Consider the following 19,247-nt stretch of genomic DNA (forward strand, 5'->3'; position numbering starts at 1 on the left):
AAGACAACCACAAAACATGTGCGGATTGTCCGTGTTTGTCAAGCAAGCCTTCAAGTTTTGTGGCCCTATCAAGGTTTGAAGACCGGCTATAACAGGGTAATTGGCATATGATACGGATAGTTCTGGTCAGGAGACCTCCAATCAGGACAGAAATTGCAGTTGTAATAGGCCAAACTAGATTTAACATTTTACTTAATAGATCAGGCAACAATCCACTTTTCCATTTTTTTTATTTTTTTATTTTTTCCCTGCCTGCCACTATATATAAAAAATCTCAAAAAAACAAACAAAAAAAACCATTCTAAAAACACAAGAGATGCCCAGCTTGTTTCTTCAACAGTTTGCAGGAATCTGAGCTAGAATAAAACTTAAAAAAAAGGCTGATGTGAGGGGGGCAGCTGAGTGTCCAGGAAACAAGCTTCTTCCATAGAAAGAAACCTGCAAAGATAAAGACACGCAAAAAAAAAAAAAAAAAAAAAAAAAAGAAAACAGCAGGATGTTTAGCAGACATCACCCTCCCTCCCAATATCTAAAGTTACACTGGGAACCATTCAACATTACATTATAACCCTTTATCTCCCCAACATGGAACAATCAGACCCCGTGTAACCCAGGGACAAATCATACACTCAACACACTGAGAATAAGGACTAATCACCTATATTCCCCAAAATACATTAAGCTTCAGGAACCTGGACTATCAAACCCAACTTGACACAGTGTTTGAAGCCTGTACATGAGGGCCAGGGAGGAAAGGAGAAAAGGATGGCCCACAAGAGGAGCTCATGTTATCAATTCTCTTAAAATGCATTCCAGTCTTCTTTTTTTTCATTTTTTTTTTTTTTTTTTTTTTGTGTTTTTGCCTCAGGTCTTCCTAAAGATATATTTTTTTTTAGTAAGGAGAATACCATGACGTCACTCGAGCCCGTCCCCTGAAAAAGATAAGCACAGTGTAAGCAAAAGACATAATACATACTCTACTCCCAACTGACCGACCCACCATTCCTTCAGCCCATCCCCAGACCTGTAGACGCGTCCTCTGGGCCTTGCTGGGTAGCCGGTGTAGAACCTGGAACGAGAGCTATAGGAAGATGCTCTTGCCCTGTATCTTGCCCGTGGATAGCCTCTGTCCGTTGTACTTATACCAGGTCTGTTAGTCCTTTTTGGAACCACCTGAAAGATAATTAATAACTTCAGGACTATAGTTTCATGCTTAGTCTAGGTTTTTTCAGTTTAATAAAGAAAGGTTCTCTGTCTCCGATCTACAGCTTACTTCCTTTGATAGTAGATCAATTGCTTGTAGTTTACCAAGCACCAGCTCTTCAAGCTGCAGTCTCTGGAAATTCTTTTATTACAGAATGATTAGTGTGGACCCCCACTATAAACAAGCACTCCTTAAAATCGTTATTTTCTCTTCCAAAACTACACCCTTCACTTGATTGCTTATTACATTCTGCACCTCTTATATGCAGTCTTGCAATTTCCTGCTTTCTTCTCTGTAGCATACTTTATTCCTAGCCTTCATTCGGAATAGGTATGTATGGCAACCAGGTCGTTGAGCCCAATGAGATTACAGACAGGAGAGTGCCTTCAGCCAACCACAGAAACTGCGGTCAATAGCTACAGTAGCATTTAAGTGGTTAAACTACAGCGAACAGTGTTCTCGCCAGTTCCCACAGTTTGTGTGTCAAGCAATTACAGCTGATCACATGGGTGAACAGGCAGTACCCAAGGTATTAGAATGCCAAAGAGATAGCGCCATGAACCAAGTGTTCAAAATTCACAAAATTATACAAAATTATACAAAAAAGTCACACAAGCAAGTAACACAATAGTGGTAACTACTTAATCCTGAATCCAGGAGAATAAATTAGACTTCTTTCAAATGTCACAGAAAATGTAATTTATCAAGAGGAATGATGGCCAAGGATAACGGCACCGACAAAATGCTTCTTTAACAACCCTGCAACTTGGCCTCAATAACAAGAAATGTAGCCACTAGTATACTTTATTTGTAGTTCTATATGAAAACCAGTGTTCCTGACCAGCTGCCCTCTCCAAACTGACCAGATGGCAATTAGGAAGCTGAAAATTTAATGTATTTCTGAAACCAATGTTAATACAGTCAGAATATGCTTACCTTTATTTGTCGACCTCTGAACAAAGACTCATCTAATGCCATGGATGTCCGAACAGATTCTTTATCCGAGAATTCAATATAGGCAAACCTGCAGAAACCGATCTCTAAATGATTATGGATTTCAATTAACTGTTAAACATCCGATTAAGCATCCGATTAACCAGCAGACCCTCTTCCCCATTCTCCAGTAGTGGAACAATCTCAATTACAAATTGTAGACAAGCTGAAATACCTGGGAATAAGGGTACCGTCACACAGTGCAATTTTGATCGCTACGACGGCACGATTCGTGACGTTGCAGCGATATAGTTACGATCTCGCAGTGTCTGACACGCTCCTGCGATCAGGGACCCCGCTGACAATCGTACGTCGTAGCAGATCGTTTGAAACTTTCTTTCGTCGTCTAGTGTCCCGCTGTGGCGGCATGATCGCATGGTTTAACAAAGGTGTGCACGATATTGTATACGATGTGCGCATAATAACCAACGGCTTCTACATCGCACATACGTCATGAAATTATCGCTCCAGCGTCGTACATTGCAACGTGTGACAGCAGTCTACGACGCTGGAGCGATATTGTTACGATGCTGGAGCGTCACGGATCGTGCCGTCGTAGCAATCAAAATGCCACTGTGTGACGGTACCCTAAGTGTCAGTACCAAATCTAAAGAATATGGAACATTTAACAGACCCTTTGTTAGATAAAGTTTAGAACTAAGGTTAGTGCATGGACCCAACTCCCGTTATCAGTTATAGGTAGAGGAAATCTATCAAGACGATCCTTATGCCACAATTGTTAGATGCGCCATAACGCTCCTCACCCTCCCATATTTTGTGAAGTACAAACCATGTTCAGGAAAATATGGCATAAACATGCTCCAATAAAACTACAAACTCTCCACTGTAATAAGGATGAGAGTGGACTGGCCATTCCTGATCCATGGCTGTATTTTACAACACCTCCATGGATGGGGAAGTAGAGATGACCTGGGCAAGTCGGGTGCTGCCCCTTTTACAGAAAATGAAAGGGCCTCAGCTCTGTCTTCTTGAGTCTTGCATTTCATTGTTAGACACAGCCTTCATCTATGGGAAAACTACAATGACATGAATAATATAATCTGGTTGGAAAGAGCCTACCATAAAAGTAACTACTCGCAAATTTGAAAAGGTATGAGCCCTTGGTTGGATACTCCAGGGCTAACCACAAATCTAAATAGATGAATATTTACAATGTTATCCTTAATTGCTGGTCCTCTTCTCCCCCTTCTACTAATGTTATACTCTTATTCTAGAACGGTTCTGAAAATTGAAATTGTCTTCTCTGGAATGTTGGGATTTGGATGGCTTAGGGAACTGAAGTGGTGATACTTTGTTTTAAACTATGGATTTATTTTGACATTCAAGTTAATTGAATGATGGAAAATCTGTATCTGGAGTTTTTATGATTGTTATTGATAAAGTGCCTGGCGCCAAGTGTAAAAAACCTCAGCAGTGATACCAGCAAATAACAGACCAGTGACTGCAGCAATTCTGTGAATAAGTGGCATTTTTTATTATTATATTTGCAGCTTTTTGATCAAACTAAAAACCCTTACGTACCCAACACCCATATAACCGCTTCATGTACAGACAAAGCTGCAATAATCATGCATGAAAAAAGGATGGAAACTGCTATCTTTTATTGTCCACAGAATATATTATGTATGCTGGATATCTGGGGAAGGTGGCACTTATCAGTCACGAACCATCTTTGTAGATTTATACTATCAGCTAGTATTTTTGTAATGGACAGCCTTTCAACATTTTCAACTGGTCTTGAGACATTAGTACTTTACAGCTCGCTGTCTAGGAGGCCGTCCACTGCTGTCTAGTATGTATGGAATACACGGACGTTGGCCAGGATTAGGAAGTAACCGCAGTCTTCCAGGCCAGTAGCTAAACAGTGCTTACAATCTTCGTAGTATAAGAGCTTATGAGCACTGCACCTGTTCTTCAGTGTATCAGAGGTGGTTGGTCTCCAAGGGAGCAAGGTAGAAACCAGAAAATTAGTGTCTCAGGAACAGATGAAAATTTTAATCCTAAAGTTATATTAAAATTGCTGGTAAATACAAATCAAATGTATAAGATTGCCATGGTTTGCTTGATATACAAAGTCAGATCTGGCATTTCATACATATACAAAATCTGCAAAGTACACTAGGACTTACCGTCATTATAGGGGTTGTCTGATCCAAATCGATAAGTCTGCAGTCACTGACTGCAGACTTATGAATTCCCCCAGCACACACACTATGCACTGGGAGGAATCACTAGTTTCTGATCCCTGACCAGAGGGTAAGAGCTATAAGCACATTCCCAAGCCAGAACCCATCCAGAGGACGCAGCATCGCTCCTTACACTTGTATGGAGTGAGGCCACCCCTAGTCAGCCACACCCACTGGACTGGCCAGATGAGATGTGGGCTCAGCGCCGGAGCCAACGTCAAAGGGAGGGAGACAGAAATTGGCGTACTATCATGCCCGATGTCAGAAAGGGGTTAAACTGCTCCAGGAATGTTGAAAGCTGACAGAGGACATTGTTGCATACCTGAAGAAGTCTGAATTTAAAAAAGCAATCACCTATCTGACAGAGGACATTGTTGCATACCTGAAGAAGTCTGAATTTAAAAAAGCAATCACCTATCACTGTAAGGCCAAGTTCACAAGCTGCGTTTTCTGCAGTGGTGTGATGCAAATTAAAAGCTGCCTTTTACTGTACCAGTAAAAAAGTGTGAGATTTCAGAAAGATCATGAACACTTTCCTGACTGAATCAGAAAACTGCACCATGTCACTGTTTTTGTAGCTTTCCTTCACCCATAGAAAGCAATGAGTAAGTGCAAAATTGAGGCAAAAATACTACAATCCGCTGAATATTTAGTGGAAAAAAGCATGTACAGCAGGAAACTTTTTGGTGATTTTCTCCAGTTTAAACCATAATGTCGTTGTCTCCTCACCTGAGCATGGCAGTTAGGGTTTGTTATTTGTACAGTTTAAATTAGAACATGAACAATGCCTGACCAGCTCACAGGCTGACCAATGTGTGAATGTAAACAGTGCCTGACAAAATGCTCTGCTAATGTCTTCGGTAAACTATTCCTGACCAATTCAATTCCGCCCACTAGTTTTACATATGCAATGGTGTATTTTTTCATGAATACAAACTTTTGTTCAGAATAGTCATTTTTTCAGACTAATCTGTTTCCACTACAACTTCTTTGGTGGATACAGATTTTAATCAAAATGCCCTTTAAAAAAAAAAAAAAAAAAAAATGCCTTGCATTGGTCATGCTTTTATGGTGGAAGCAAAGCTGAACTCTGGGATCCTGAAAAAAATGCAGCAAAAAAAGCCAACAAAACCTGCAGCAAAAATCAGTATGTGAACATAGCCTAAAGGAAAGTGTGCCTTGATGTTTTGTGCATTCACATGCTATCAGTGTGCGACTTAGGGTACCGTCATACTATACGATTTACCTACGATCACGACCAGCGATATGACCTGGCCGTGATCGTAGGTAAATCGTAGTGTGGTCGCTGGGGAGCTGTCACACAGACAGCTCTCCAGCGACCAACGATGCAGAGGTACCCGGGTAACCAGGGTAAACATCGCAGGACCGCGCTTAGTTACCCGATGTTTACCCTGGTTACAAGCGTTAAACTAAAAAAAAAAAACAAACAGCACATACTTACATTCTGGTGTCAGTCAGGTCCCTTGCAGTCTGCTTCCCGCACTCAGTGACTGCCGGCCGTAAAGTGAAAGCAGAGCCGCTGTGCTCTGCTTTCACTTTACGGCCGGCAGTCACAGTGCGGGAAGCAAAGACTGCAAGGGACCTGACGGACACCAGAATGTAAGTATGTGCTGTTTGTTTTTTTTTTAGTTTAGTTACAAGCGAACGCATCGCTGGATCGCATCGCTAGATCGGTGTCACACACACCGATCTAGCGATGACAGCGGGAGATCCAGCGATGAAAGAAAGTTCCATACGATCTGCTACGACGTACGATTCTCAGCAGGATCCCTGATCGCTGCTGCGTGTCAGACACAGCGATATCGTAACGATATCGCTGGAACGTCACGAATCGTACCGTCGTAGCGATCGAAATGTTATAGTGTGACGGTACCCTTAGGCTGGGCTCATAGAGCCACTGAATGAAATGAAATGCCATCTGGGCTTACATATGAGCCTCTGCAAAACAGGATTCAGGGGCAGACGGGACCATTGTCTAATGCAGACCGAGTAACTGCTCTGTTTGCATCATTTTTGGCCATAAAGGTTTATTGGAAGTTGCCAGCCTTATCGCCTGCCTCAACTGGTACATATGGCCAAAAATGATGTACGACTGCACATGGTGACTCCACCTACACCATAACAGTCAATGGTCTCACCAGTGTATAAGCCCAAATCCCATTCTGCAGAGGTTCGGATGCAAGCGCTGATGGAGGCACTGAACATAATGGCAAACGCTATGTGAACCTATCCATACTCCTTTCCACACAAAAAGAGCCAAGAGTTGCATAGCCATACCAGCTTTCATTAAATGTGAATGATGCTTTACATGGCCATATACCACATTGTTATTAATATGTCCTTGTCACCTCATAAAAACCAATGACTGACAGCACGATGGGCATGTTCAGACCACAGAAAGGTAGCAAATTTTCCATGAGGATTTTATAAGGTCAGTCACTGCAACAAATCGAAGTTTATTAAGTGCTTAAAAAAAAAACCAAAACACCACAATTATGGTACAAGTCAATGTATCCGAAAAGTGACCACTAACGATTCTGCAGGTTTCCAAGTTCTGTAGGACAGGCTTGTTCACACCCATATGTTATCATTTTGACTACTGACTAGCAGAAAAGGTGGCAACATTACTGCGGCACAGTATGATTTACAAAGCCTGGATAACGAGAGACTTACCCTTTAGGGTGACCGGTGAATTTGTCACAAAGAATGGTTACCCTGTTCACGGAGCCACAACCATGGAAGTGTGCTTCAAGTTCCTCTGCTGTTGCGCCATAATCAACCTGTAGATATAGAAAAATATGTAACTACCTGAATTATTGCTGGTAGAACATCAGAAATCTATAACCTGCGTTATATGCTCATGTAACGCAATGGTCTCAGATGGGGGCACAAATCTCGTTTTCTATACTGAGGAAAATGAATGGCCATGTTCTGGGACAATCTGGATACACAAAGCTGGATGGGAGTTATAAATTAGGAGGATGAGTAGTGGCAGCGCTGTAGAACAGTAAAGCACTTACATTTCCTACATATATCGACCGAGCGTCCGCCTCCATCTTCTCCTCTATGGACATGATAACTGGACCAGCTGCAGTGTGACAAGAAACATGGATGTGACAGCATGTACTAATGCTGCCAGGAAAGATCAAACCTACGGACATTAATTGACACTGGTGCATCTGGCATTGTCATTTTGCTAGATCTGTGTGGATATTAGGCCACACTAAGCTGTAGTGGAGGCTCAGCGCCAGTATCAGAGTAGGCAGTATGTGGCAATGCCCATAAACACATGCCAACAACCAGTCACTGCTTACTCCACAAGACGATTGCTTTATTACCCTGATACTGCGGCTTGACAAATGGAATTTTAATAGGAAATGGCTAGTATTGCAATTCCCTAAACTTAAGGTGGTATCTGGGGTGAATAGAACAATACTAATCTACTAGTGCTTGGAAAGCTGCACTGGGGGCTTCAGCCCAGGTATAATCACCAAACACATGACTACAAAGAGTTTGTATGTTCTCGCCGTGGGTTTCCTCCGGGTTCTCCGGTTTCCTCCCATATTCCAAAGACATACTGATAGGGAATTTAGATTGTGAGCCCCATCGGGGACAGCGATGATAATGAGTGCAAACTGTAAAGCGCTGCGGAATATGTTAGTGCTATATAAAAATAAAGATTATTATAAAGGGCTCAGACTCAGCCACCCAGTCAGGTGATGGTCGATGTGACTGAACAGGAGGCTGGCGGCAGATGTCTGATATAAGGACTAGCACTGGTCCAGAGCACAGTCAGGTCTCTGCAATAATCACATGTGGGGTACAGATACCAGGGAAAATAAGGGAAGCGAAATCTGAAGCTACAGACTACAATAAATCTGGCCCAGCTCCACATCAGAAATGGAAGCAGACTTGCAGTTGACTTATGTATTGCAAAAGGTATAATCCACAAAAAGAAGGAAAACGGACACGTTTTGAATTTAAAGAGCAAACATTGGTTCAAAAAAAAAAAAAAAAATGAATTTGCAACACTTGTGTGCCGAGCTGGACATCAGTCAAGGTGCCGGAAGGCACTGCAGGTAAGGCAGTATTGTAAGACAGTTTCTGTGCAGAAATTGAAATGTGACGATTTTTAGAGAACCCATCACAGCATGTGGTTGAGAAGTCTTAAAACTGACCTGCTAGGAAAGGGTGCTTGGCCTAAAACACAGCACAAAGTAAGCCCACCATCAAGTGTATTCCAGTCAGAATTGCGCCAAATTTACCATCCAGCATGAACCAGATTAAACCGATTTCATGCAGTTCATAAAGGTCTAGTCTAAAAGTTAGGATTAAATGTAAGTGCAGCCCTGAGGCCACTGTATCCTCCTAACAAGAACACTGCTTCGAGGCCCTCACTACAAGAATTACAGGTTCTACTCTACAACTTGGTTTTTTCACAAATTGTACTTCTCAAAATGGCGGCTGATGGAGGAGCATGTGACCAGAGTGGCCCACCAGCCTGCTCCAATAGAACACCTCACACGGTAAAGCAGAGGAGGCTGCAGGACCACTCTGGTCACATGCTCCTCCACCAGCGGCCATTTTGAGGAGTACAGTTTGTGAGAAAGGCTGCACTATAATGATGTCTAGTGTGCTGAGGCATTATAAATATACTAGTGCCGGGAAACAAGTACCAGAAGTCACAGCCAACATCTGCTTAAAGGAAGAGTGAAGCAAATTAACACAAGGAACAAAAGCAGCTCCACTTATTAGGGAGGACGGAGGGAAATGATGAAGGGACTCGGCCCTCAGCAATAACGCCTGGCCGGGTGAGGTCTGGGTGCCCGATTGTTGCCTTCCTCCCACCCTGCCAACATACCGACCCCATTACACGTACCATTGCCGGGCGGGGGGCTCATGTTCATCTGTTTCTCCACCTCATTCTGCAGCTCCTTCAGCTTCACAGCCTCTTCCTCCATTTCTCTAACGCGGGCTTTGATCGCCTCCAGCTCCTGTGATGACAATGGAGAGACGATCACTCACAAATCTTCCCGGGGATCGGAAGCGCCCACACACCGATTATTAACAATGGGCCATGACACCAGCATTGAGGGAGCACAAGTCCCAGGAGAACACCCAGCACTCACCTGCTCCTCCATTCCAGGGGTCTCCACTGACCCTACAGCTAGGAGACCCCAGCCTCAAGCACAGGACTGCAGCAGCCAATCACCGTGCATGGAAGCAGAGCCCGGGCCAGCGATTGGCTGCCGCAGTCATGAGGGCCGTGACATCAGTGCAGGTTGCGCCCATCACATAGTGCACTGTTTCCTGCCCGGCGCGCACACTTCCCCCATCATTGTGCGACCAGCCAGTACCCGCCACCACAGTAACGGGGCCACTAACGGCACAACACAGTACCGGGGCCAGGACAAAGCCTCCGCCCGTGACGTCATCCCCGCGCCACAGCACGCGCCGCCCCTCCCCCGCTCTCTCACCGGGTCATCAATAGCGGGATCTCCCCCGATCTCTCCGGCCTCTTCCTCCTCCATCTCCTCTTCCTCCAACTCCTCCAGGGCGCCAGCCCCTCCGCTCTCCGTGCTCCCCCGTGCGCCGGATCTCCTCCCCGTCGCTATTCTGCCCCCTATCCGTCGAATTCTTCTGCCCGGGCCCAACAGCTCCAGGTCGAGATCCAGTCCTCCCCGACCCATAGGTTCGTCATCGCCAACATCCTGGCCGCTACCAGAACCACCACGGAGCCCGTTTTCGTAATCAGCCCCACGCAGCGCTGCTGCCGAGGACACGGCCGCCATCTTACAGAGATTGAGCAGCCTGCCGTAGAGGCGGCCCTTATAACCAAGCTAGAGCTGTGATTGGGCCGTCCTGCTATCAATCATAGAAGCGCAACCGACAATTGGCTGGAAGACTGATTTTTTTGTTTTGTTACGCGCCAGGGAAAAGTCCCGTCCATCCGGTATGTGGTGAATGGCTGCCCGGCGTGTCAATCAACGCTCCGACCACGCCCCACTGCTCCCAGTCTTGTGGGTGTGGCCACCACACAGTGATAGTCGGTGTCCTAGGACGGAGGCAGTGTGCTGTATGGCTACACTAGGACACTGCGGCTAGGTCGTGCCACCAAAATCCGGCGGAAACTTGTAGGTACACTGCTGGGTTGGCAGTAAAGTAAAATGCCAGCCTGGTCTGTGGCCACTTACAGTGTATGATCACTGGTAAAGTCGTGTGACCGGGGAGGCATCCGCAGATGTGGCTTTTGGGCTACAGCTCAGCACAAGCCGTTATAGTGAATGTGACCACAGCAGGCGGCACTCACATATGATGCTAAGGTGGCCGTGTAGATAGAAATCATGGGGTCCCATAGCAAAAGTGCTAATTGACCCCTGCTAACAAAAAAAAAATATTTAGCAGGGTCATAGAAGAGCATAGCTCAAAACTTTGCAGCCTTTACAAAGTAATTTTCCTCTTACTGAAGCCCCAGATGCCCATTTCATTGCACCCAAAAAGTATGAGACAAAAGTCTCATACAAACACTGTACAAACACACCCCCATCCTGAGCTCCTCCACACGCATAGAATGATGACCCTACTGTACCCCTCTTCAACGCCCTTGGCAAAGTATGGTGACCCCAGCACACTATGGTCCCCCAACTCTGACCCCCCACACAGCGCTTCATGCAGTATAGTGGTCCCCACACCTCACCAAACTCTATATTGGCCCCCACTTGCCCTAAAAATAGTACAATGGTCCCACATAGTATGATGGACCCCACACAAACCTTCACACTGTATAGGTGCTTGCATACCATATAATGAAACCCGCATAGCTCACCATAAAGTATAAAAGCTCCCACATCCCCCTCCAAATATTATAATGGCCCCCACATAAACCTCCATATAGTATAATGGCCCCAACATAGACCTCCATATAGTATAATGCACTCCTCAGAGTCCTCCACATAGTATAATGCACTCCCAGTAACCTCTATTATTATTATTTATTTATATAGCACCATTAATTCCATGGTGCTGTACATGAGAAAGGGGTTACATACAGGGTTATAGATATCGTTTACAGTACACAAATTTACAGTGACAGACTGGTACAGAGGGGAGAGGACCCTGTCCTTGCGGACTTACATTCTGTGGGATAGTGGGGAGAGACAGAAGGTAGGGGCGAGGCGGCGGCTCTGGCGATGGCGAGGCGGCAGAATGGTTATTGCAGGCTGTAGGCTTTCCTGAAGAGATGGGTTTTCAGGTTCCGTCTGAAGGATCCGAGGGTGGTGGATAATCGGACGTGTTGAGGCGTGGAATTCCAGAGGATGCGGGATATTCGGGAGAAATCTTGGAGGCGGTTGTGTGAGGAACGAATAAGTGTGGAGGAGAGAAGGAGGTCTTGGAAGGATCGAAGATTACGTGAGGGAAGATATCGAGAGATTAGTTCAGAGATATAAGGAGGGGACAGGTTGTGGATGGCTTTGTAGATCAGTGTTAGTAGTTTGAACTGGATTCGTTGCGGAATTGGGAGCGAGTGGAGGGATTTGCAGAGGGGAGAAGCAGGGGAGTAGCGAGGAGAGAGGTGGATTAGCCGGGCAGCAGAGTTGAGGACAGACTGGAGTGGTGCAAGGGAGTTAGCTGGGAGGCCACAGAGGAGGGTGTTGCAGTAGTCGAGGCGGGAGATGATGAGGGCATGCACAAGAGTTTTGGTAGATTGTGGGGTGAGGAAGGGACGGATTCTGGCAATATTTTTGAGTTGGAGGCGACAGGAGTTCGCAAGAGTTTGGACGTGGGGTTTGAAGGACAGGGCAGAGTCGAGAGTTACCCCGAGGCAGCGGATTTCAGGTGCGGGAGAGAGCGTGATGCCGTTTACCATAATAGATAGGTCAGGTAGGGGGGATACATGAGATGGGGGAAAGATGATGAGTTCGCAGGGCCGCGCTTAGTAACCCGATGTTTACCCTGGTTACCATTGTAAAAGTAAAAAAAAAAAAAAAAGTACATACTCACATTCCGGTGTCTGTCACGTCCCTCGGTGTCACCTTCCCGCACTGACTGTCAGCGCCGGCCGGCCGTAAAACAGAGCACAGCGGTGACGTCATGACATCACCGCTGTGCTCTGCTTTACGGCCGGCCGGCGCTGACACAGTCAGTGCGGGAAGCTGATGCCGGGGGACGTGACAGACACCAGAATGTGAGTATGTACTGATTTTTTTTTTTTTACTTTTACAATGGTAACCAGGGTAAACATCGGGTTACTAAGTGCGGCCCTGCGCTTAGTAACCCGATATTTACCCTGGTTACCAGTGAACACATCGCTGGATCTTGTGTCTCTGACTAGATGAGCGCTGTAGTAGTGCAGATGTCGCACCTATTGGTGTGTGTATATATAAGTATACACTAGAGTTAAGCAAACATTTGCACTACCCTAGTCCGGTCTGCAGTCCAGGACTAACTTCTGCAGATATCCTCACAGGCACCTCTGGCGTTTACTAGTCCCCGGCAATGTACGTGAAAACGTTGCTTGGGTTCTAGTAACTAGAATTATGTGACCAAAAATTAGAACAAGCGAAAGCTATAGCCTTAAAATAGTGAACATACTTTATTTCAAACAAAAGACGTAAAAAGACATTATCATAAAGGTAAGTAAAAAATGGATTATGCGGATACACAGTGCAAATGATATAATCGCCCCAGACTGGAGCCAGGCAATGTTATGGGTCATTGAATACAGGGTAAGTAAAGAGCATGTAAGCGCTTCAAGAGGCTAATAAGGTGCTAATGTGCTTTGGTGCAGCGATTTTATAAGCAAGAAAAACTGATAGGCCAAGGATTGCAAGCTAGTGCAAGTATGAATATATCCTAGTGGATAAAGTGGCCTAACTGTATAGACAGCGGTTAAGTAAATGCTTACTATAGCAGACTGACGTGATGACCCAGAGTAAATAAGGCACAGTGGCAAGGACACATTACCTGCAGCCGTGGAGCGATTCCCCGACGCGCGTTTCGCGTGTAGCTTTGACGAGGGGTAAGGTGCAGAGTGGAGTTGCCGGCTTATATCATGTGGGGACATACTGGCAGCGGCTAAGGCGGCGCTTCCGCCGGGAAAGTCCGCCGACGTCATCGGGCCTCGGCGTCATGCGGCGGTGCTCCTCCCCGCTCGACGCGTCAGAGCTGGGAGGTTGCACCGTAACACAATAGACGCGTTGCCCCGGCAACGCCCAAGCAGGACGCCCAGCGGGAGCGCACACCGCTGCAGAGGAGAGAACAGCAAGTGCTCCAGTGTGTACGGCAAGCAGCGAACAGGGACCACGCAGGGGGACTATGTCCTATGTCTGTATAAAATCTCTGTGAGAAAATGGTGTGTGTAAGAGTCCTTTGAGGCTAATAGGCAGAGAGAAAATAGGTGTACCAATGGGAAAGCTTTAAAAGGGGAAGATGTGCAGTGTGGGCATGGGCTGCCCCAGGGAAAAAAGGGGGGGGGGGAAAGGGAAGGTGTGTATATAGGCAGAAGTTACATCTAATGAATAACCTGCCAATTAAAGAAAACAAAAAGTAGAAAAATATAACATATAAAATATGGCAGTTTATACAAAAAGGACATAGGTGCCATATAGTCTAAAAAACCCTGATATATATAACAGTGAGTCGAAAAACAGACATATGTATCAAAAAGGAGCATATATATGATTAACATAGTATGAAAATATCCAAGACTCCAATACGGAGAGGAGTGGTCCTCGTCTAGAATGGATTAGGCCGTTTGCAGTATGATGTGGTTTGCAGATCTGTTTCACTACGCCTCAGCAGTGTCCATCATGTCCATGGATATCAAAGAAAGAAGAGCATCATAGACGGAATACATGGGTGAAACTGTTGTAGAAGAGAAGCATATATGTTAATATAAAAACATGATAAAAGCACTAAAAATACATAAAATAGGTTAGAGAAATGGGGCAAAACTGAGAATTTCATTTAAGCCATATGGTTGAACTGACCCTATTCTGTGGATCCACCGGGCCTCCAGCTGGGCAAGGGATTTCCTCCAATTACCCCCTCTGGCATCTATGTAAATTTTATCTATACCAAAGGCTTTTAAAAGAGAGGCATCACAGCCGTGTGCCACTTTAAAATGCCTAGGTACCGGTTTCAGGATGGCAAGGTCTTCAATCGCCTGGGCATTGATAATATCCCGGTAGTGTTCTCTAATTCTCGTTTTAAGCGGTCTTGAAGTAAGGCCTACATAAATTTTAGAACAGGGGCAAAAAATGTAGTAAATTACCCCAATGGTATCACAAGTTATGTGTTGGGTTATTGAAAATGTCGTTCTCCCATCCCAAGATTTGAATGTGGTGGCCCGTGCCATATTGGGGCAAGCGATGCAATTGCCGCAAGGGTAGAAGCCCCATTTAGGGCCTTTGGATGTAAACACCTTTTCCGGGGTGGCCCCTGGGTAGTAGCTCCGGACCAATTGGTCCTTGAGGTTGGGGGATTTCCTATATGTGATAGAGGGTCGATCCGGGAGATGCTTTGCGAGGGTATGGTCGACCTTTAGGAGGGGCCAATATTTAGTAAGCGCTGCTGACATATCCTTCCAATTTTGATTGTACGTGGTGATGAAACGAATTTTCGTATCAAAGGTAGTTTTGTTGCGAGGTTTCAGTAGGTCAGTACGGTTGGCCTTTTCGGCTCTCTTTAGTGCCCTCTTTATACTTCTCTTAGAGTATCCTCTGTCCTGGAAACGCGTAGCTAATGCGGCTGCCTGCTCGGAGAAGTGCCCGTCATCGGAGCATATGCGTCTTACCCTGAGAAATTGCCCAATCGGGATACTAGAAATAAGGGGTCGAGGGTGAGAGGAGGTGGCATGCAGGAGGGAGTTCACTGCAGTTTCTTTGCGAAATATGCTGGTTTCCAAGCATCCCCCTGGGGGACCTAGTATTTGGATGTCTAGGAAATCAATAGAGGTCTGGCTGCGTTTGTGGGTCAGTCTGATGTTGTAACCATTATCATTTAATAACCCAATGAACTCCAGGAGGTCCTGCTCTGGGCCCTGCCATACCATAAGGATATCATCTATATAGCGGGCCCAGAACAGGACCCGCTCGATGTGGGCTACAGGTTTAGCGAAAAAAATGTCCCTTTCCCACTCTCCCATAAAAAGATTTGCATAGGAAGATGCAAAAGCCGCACCCATCGCGGTCCCCTGCTGTTGCTGGTAGATGCTCTGCTTAAAAATAAAGAAATTGTGCTCAAGAGCAAACCCAAGGAGGGTGAGGAGAAAAAGAACAAAATCGGGTTGGTACTCCGACATTTCAAGGAATGTTTGTGTGGCCTTGATACCATGTTGGTGCTGAATAGAGGTATAAAGGGACTCAACGTCCATAGTCACCAACCACATGTCAGAATCTAAAGGGATGCCCTCTATTTTTCTGAGAACGTCACTAGTGTCCTTGACGTAAGAGGGGAGATCTGCGACTAGGGGTTTGAGGTAATGATCCAGGTATTTACAAATAGTCTCCGTCAAGCTACCATTACCAGAAACGATAGGGCGTCCAGGGGGGTTAAGGGGGTTTTTGTGGATTTTGGGTATGAAGTATATACACGCCATCCTAGGGTAAAGTGGGACTAGATAGTTTTTCAAATCCGCTGTTATGAGACCCTGATCAAATGCTTTATCCAAAATATCCTGCAACTCCCCTTTAAATTTGACCGTGGGGTTAAACGTCAGTTTTTTGTAGCAGGAAATGTCCCTTAGCTGTCGAAAAGCCTCCCTCTCATACATGTGTATGGGCCATACCACCACATTACCCCCCTTGTCCGCCTGTTTAATTATGACCCCTTTTACTTTCTTGAGTTCGGAAAGGGCTGCCCTTTGTGAGAAGGTAAGATTGTGATTGGTTACAGGAGTTTTAATCCGTTCAAATTCCTGGGTGACGAGTTTTACATACAATTCAATGTTGGGAAATAGGTTGAGAGGTGGAAATTTTTTGGGAACTGGAGGAATAAATTTACCTGAAGGTGTAGGGTCTGGTGGCTCGTCACTGAGTTCCTCAAGGATGGCAATGGCTCGCAGCTCGTCCTCAGACCACACATCTTCAGATCCTGGTTTATCATGAAGTTTTTTCAGCACTAGCTTACGGGCAAAAAGTTGGAGGTCTTTGATGGCTAGGAAGGGATCAAAAGCGGATGAAGGTGAGAAGGATAAGCCCAAACTGAGAACCTCAATTTGTGATGGTGATAGGGTGATATCAGAGAGGTTAATTACCTGCAGTTTGGAAGAGGATGCATTCCCTGGTCGTGCATGGGTTTTAGTAGGCGTATAACTTTTTTTACTAGTTTTGCCCTGACGTAGATTATAGGCTCGCTGCTGAGAGCTGCCACTTTCCCTTGAGGAGGTGGATGATATAGAAGACGAGCGTATAGATATCCGCTCACGTCTTTCACCAGAGGGCCATTTGTATATGGAGCCATTATTAAAGTCACTCAAGTCCCTCTGAAACTTCCTGGCCTTGGTCTCTTTCACCTCTTTTTCCCATATAACAAATTGGTTGTCAATATCCTTGTTGATTGCCTCAATTTCTGCAGACGGAAGATTATCCAGCAATTTGGAACGAGTGGATTCAATATCCGTATCTAATTTCTCAAGGGTTTTTTTATTGTTCCCTATTAAGAGTTCGATCAATGACTTGGAGCAGGTGGTGCAGGATTCCTCCCACCTAGTTCTAAAAGTGGCATCCTCAATAGGAAAGGAAGGCATTATGCGCACACGTAGACCCCTGGGTATCAGTCCCTTGGCCAGGTAACTCTCTAAGGAGGCTTTGTTCCACCAGGTCCGAGTTCTTTTTTTGAGAAGATATTTCAATGTATTTCTTAACTCAGTTTTTTGCCCATTTTCAGTAGTACTAAATTGCACAGTGTCTCCACAAAATACCGTATCAACACAAGAGAGCCAGGTTTTGTCCCTTGCTTTGTAATCCATCCTGGCACGTGGATAGAAACCTGTAACTGGTACAGAAAGTAACAATAACCTCAGAAAAAGTACATGCCTAGGAAAGGCAGCTTTAACAAACGATAAATGCATCCAAAAATTAGAACAAGCGAAAGCTATAGCCTTAAAATAGTGAACATACTTTATTTCAAACAAAAGACGTAAAAAGACATTATCATAAAGGTAAGTAAAAAATGGATTATGCGGATACACAGTGCAAATGATATAATCGCCCCAGACTGGAGCCAGGCAATGTTATGGGTCATTGAATACAGGGTAAGTAAAGAGCATGTAAGCGCTTCAAGAGGCTAATAAGGTGCTAATGTGCTTTGGTGCAGCGATTTTATAAGCAAGAAAAACTGATAGGCCAAGGATTGCAAGCTAGTGCAAGTATGAATATATCCTAGTGGATAAAGTGGCCTAACTGTATAGACAGCGGTTAAGTAAATGCTTACTATAGCAGACTGACGTGATGACCCAGAGTAAATAAGGCACAGTGGCAAGGACACATTACCTGCAGCCGTGGAGCGATTCCCCGACGTGCGTTTCGCGTGTAGCTTTGACGAGGGGTAAGGTGCAGAGTGGAGTTGCCGGCTTATATCATGTGGGGACATACTGGCAGCGGCTAAGGCGGCGCTTCCGCCGGGAAAGTCCGCCGACGTCATCGGGCCTCGGCGTCATACGGCGGTGCTCCTCCCGGCTCGACGCGTCAGAGCTGAGAGGTTGCACCGTAACACAATAGACGCGTTGCCCCGGCAACGCCCAAGCAGGACGCCCAGCGGGAGCGCACACCGCTGCAGAGGAGAGAACAGCAAGTGCTCCAGTGTGTACGGCAAGCAGCGAACAGGGACCACGCAGGGGGACTATGTCCTATGTCTGTATAAAATCTCTGTGAGAAAATGGTGTGTGTAAGAGTCCTTTGAGGCTAATAGGCAGAGAGAAAATAGGTGTACCAATGGGAAAGCTTTAAAAGGGGAAGATGTGCAGTGTGGGCATGGGCTGCCCCAGGGAAAAAAGGGGGGGGGGGAAAGGGAAGGTGTGTATATAGGCAGAAGTTACATCTAATGAATAACCTGCCAATTAAAGAAAACAAAAAGTAGAAAAATATAACATATAAAATATGGCAGTTTATACAAAAAGGACATAGGTGCCATATAGTCTAAAAAACCCTGATATATATAACAGTGAGTCGAAAAACAGACATATGTATCAAAAAGGAGCATATATATGATTAACATAGTATGAAAATATCCAAGACTCCAATACGGAGAGGAGTGGTCCTCGTCTAGAATGGATTAGGCCGTTTGCAGTATGATGTGGTTTGCAGATCTGTTTCACTACGCCTCAGCAGTGTCCATCATGTCCATGGATATCAAAGAAAGAAGAGCATCATAGACGGAATACATGGGTGAAACTGTTGTAGAAGAGAAGCATATATGTTAATATAAAAACATGATAAAAGCACTAAAAATACATAAAATAGGTTAGAGGAAATGGGGCAAAACTGAGAATTTCATTTAAGCCATATGGTTGAACTGACCCTATTCTGTGGATCCACCGGGCCTCCAGCTGGGCAAGGGATTTCCTCCAATTACCCCCTCTGGCATCTATGTAAATTTTATCTATACCAAAGGCTTTTAAAAGAGAGGCATCACAGCCGTGTGCCACTTTAAAATGCCTAGGTACCGGTTTCAGGATGGCAAGGTCTTCAATCGCCTGGGCATTGATAATATCCCGGTAGTGTTCTCTAATTCTCGTTTTAAGCGGTCTTGAAGTAAGGCCTACATAAATTTTAGAACAGGGGCAAAAAATGTAGTAAATTACCCCAATGGTATCACAAGTT

At 45.2% G+C, this 19,247-nt stretch overlaps 1 protein-coding gene across 1 annotated transcript; it reads right to left on the reverse strand.

Moving 5' to 3' along the window:
- Nucleotides 1-213: 213 nt before the first annotated feature.
- On the reverse strand, nucleotides 214-10,256 carry PABPN1 (poly(A) binding protein nuclear 1). The gene is made up of 7 exons (XM_069761811.1): nucleotides 9,903-10,256; nucleotides 9,305-9,419; nucleotides 7,446-7,513; nucleotides 7,099-7,205; nucleotides 2,141-2,228; nucleotides 1,025-1,173; nucleotides 214-932 (listed from the first exon to the last, which is right to left on the reverse strand). The coding sequence occupies exons 1-7, from the start codon at nucleotides 10,215-10,217 to the stop codon at nucleotides 893-895; spliced, it is 882 nt and encodes a 293-aa protein (XP_069617912.1). The 5' UTR covers nucleotides 10,218-10,256; the 3' UTR covers nucleotides 214-892.
- Nucleotides 10,257-19,247: the final 8,991 nt, after the last annotated feature.

The sequence above is a fragment of the Ranitomeya imitator genome, chromosome 1 (assembly GCF_032444005.1).
Source record: "Ranitomeya imitator isolate aRanImi1 chromosome 1, aRanImi1.pri, whole genome shotgun sequence".
Lineage (NCBI taxonomy): Eukaryota > Metazoa > Chordata > Amphibia > Anura > Dendrobatidae > Ranitomeya > Ranitomeya imitator.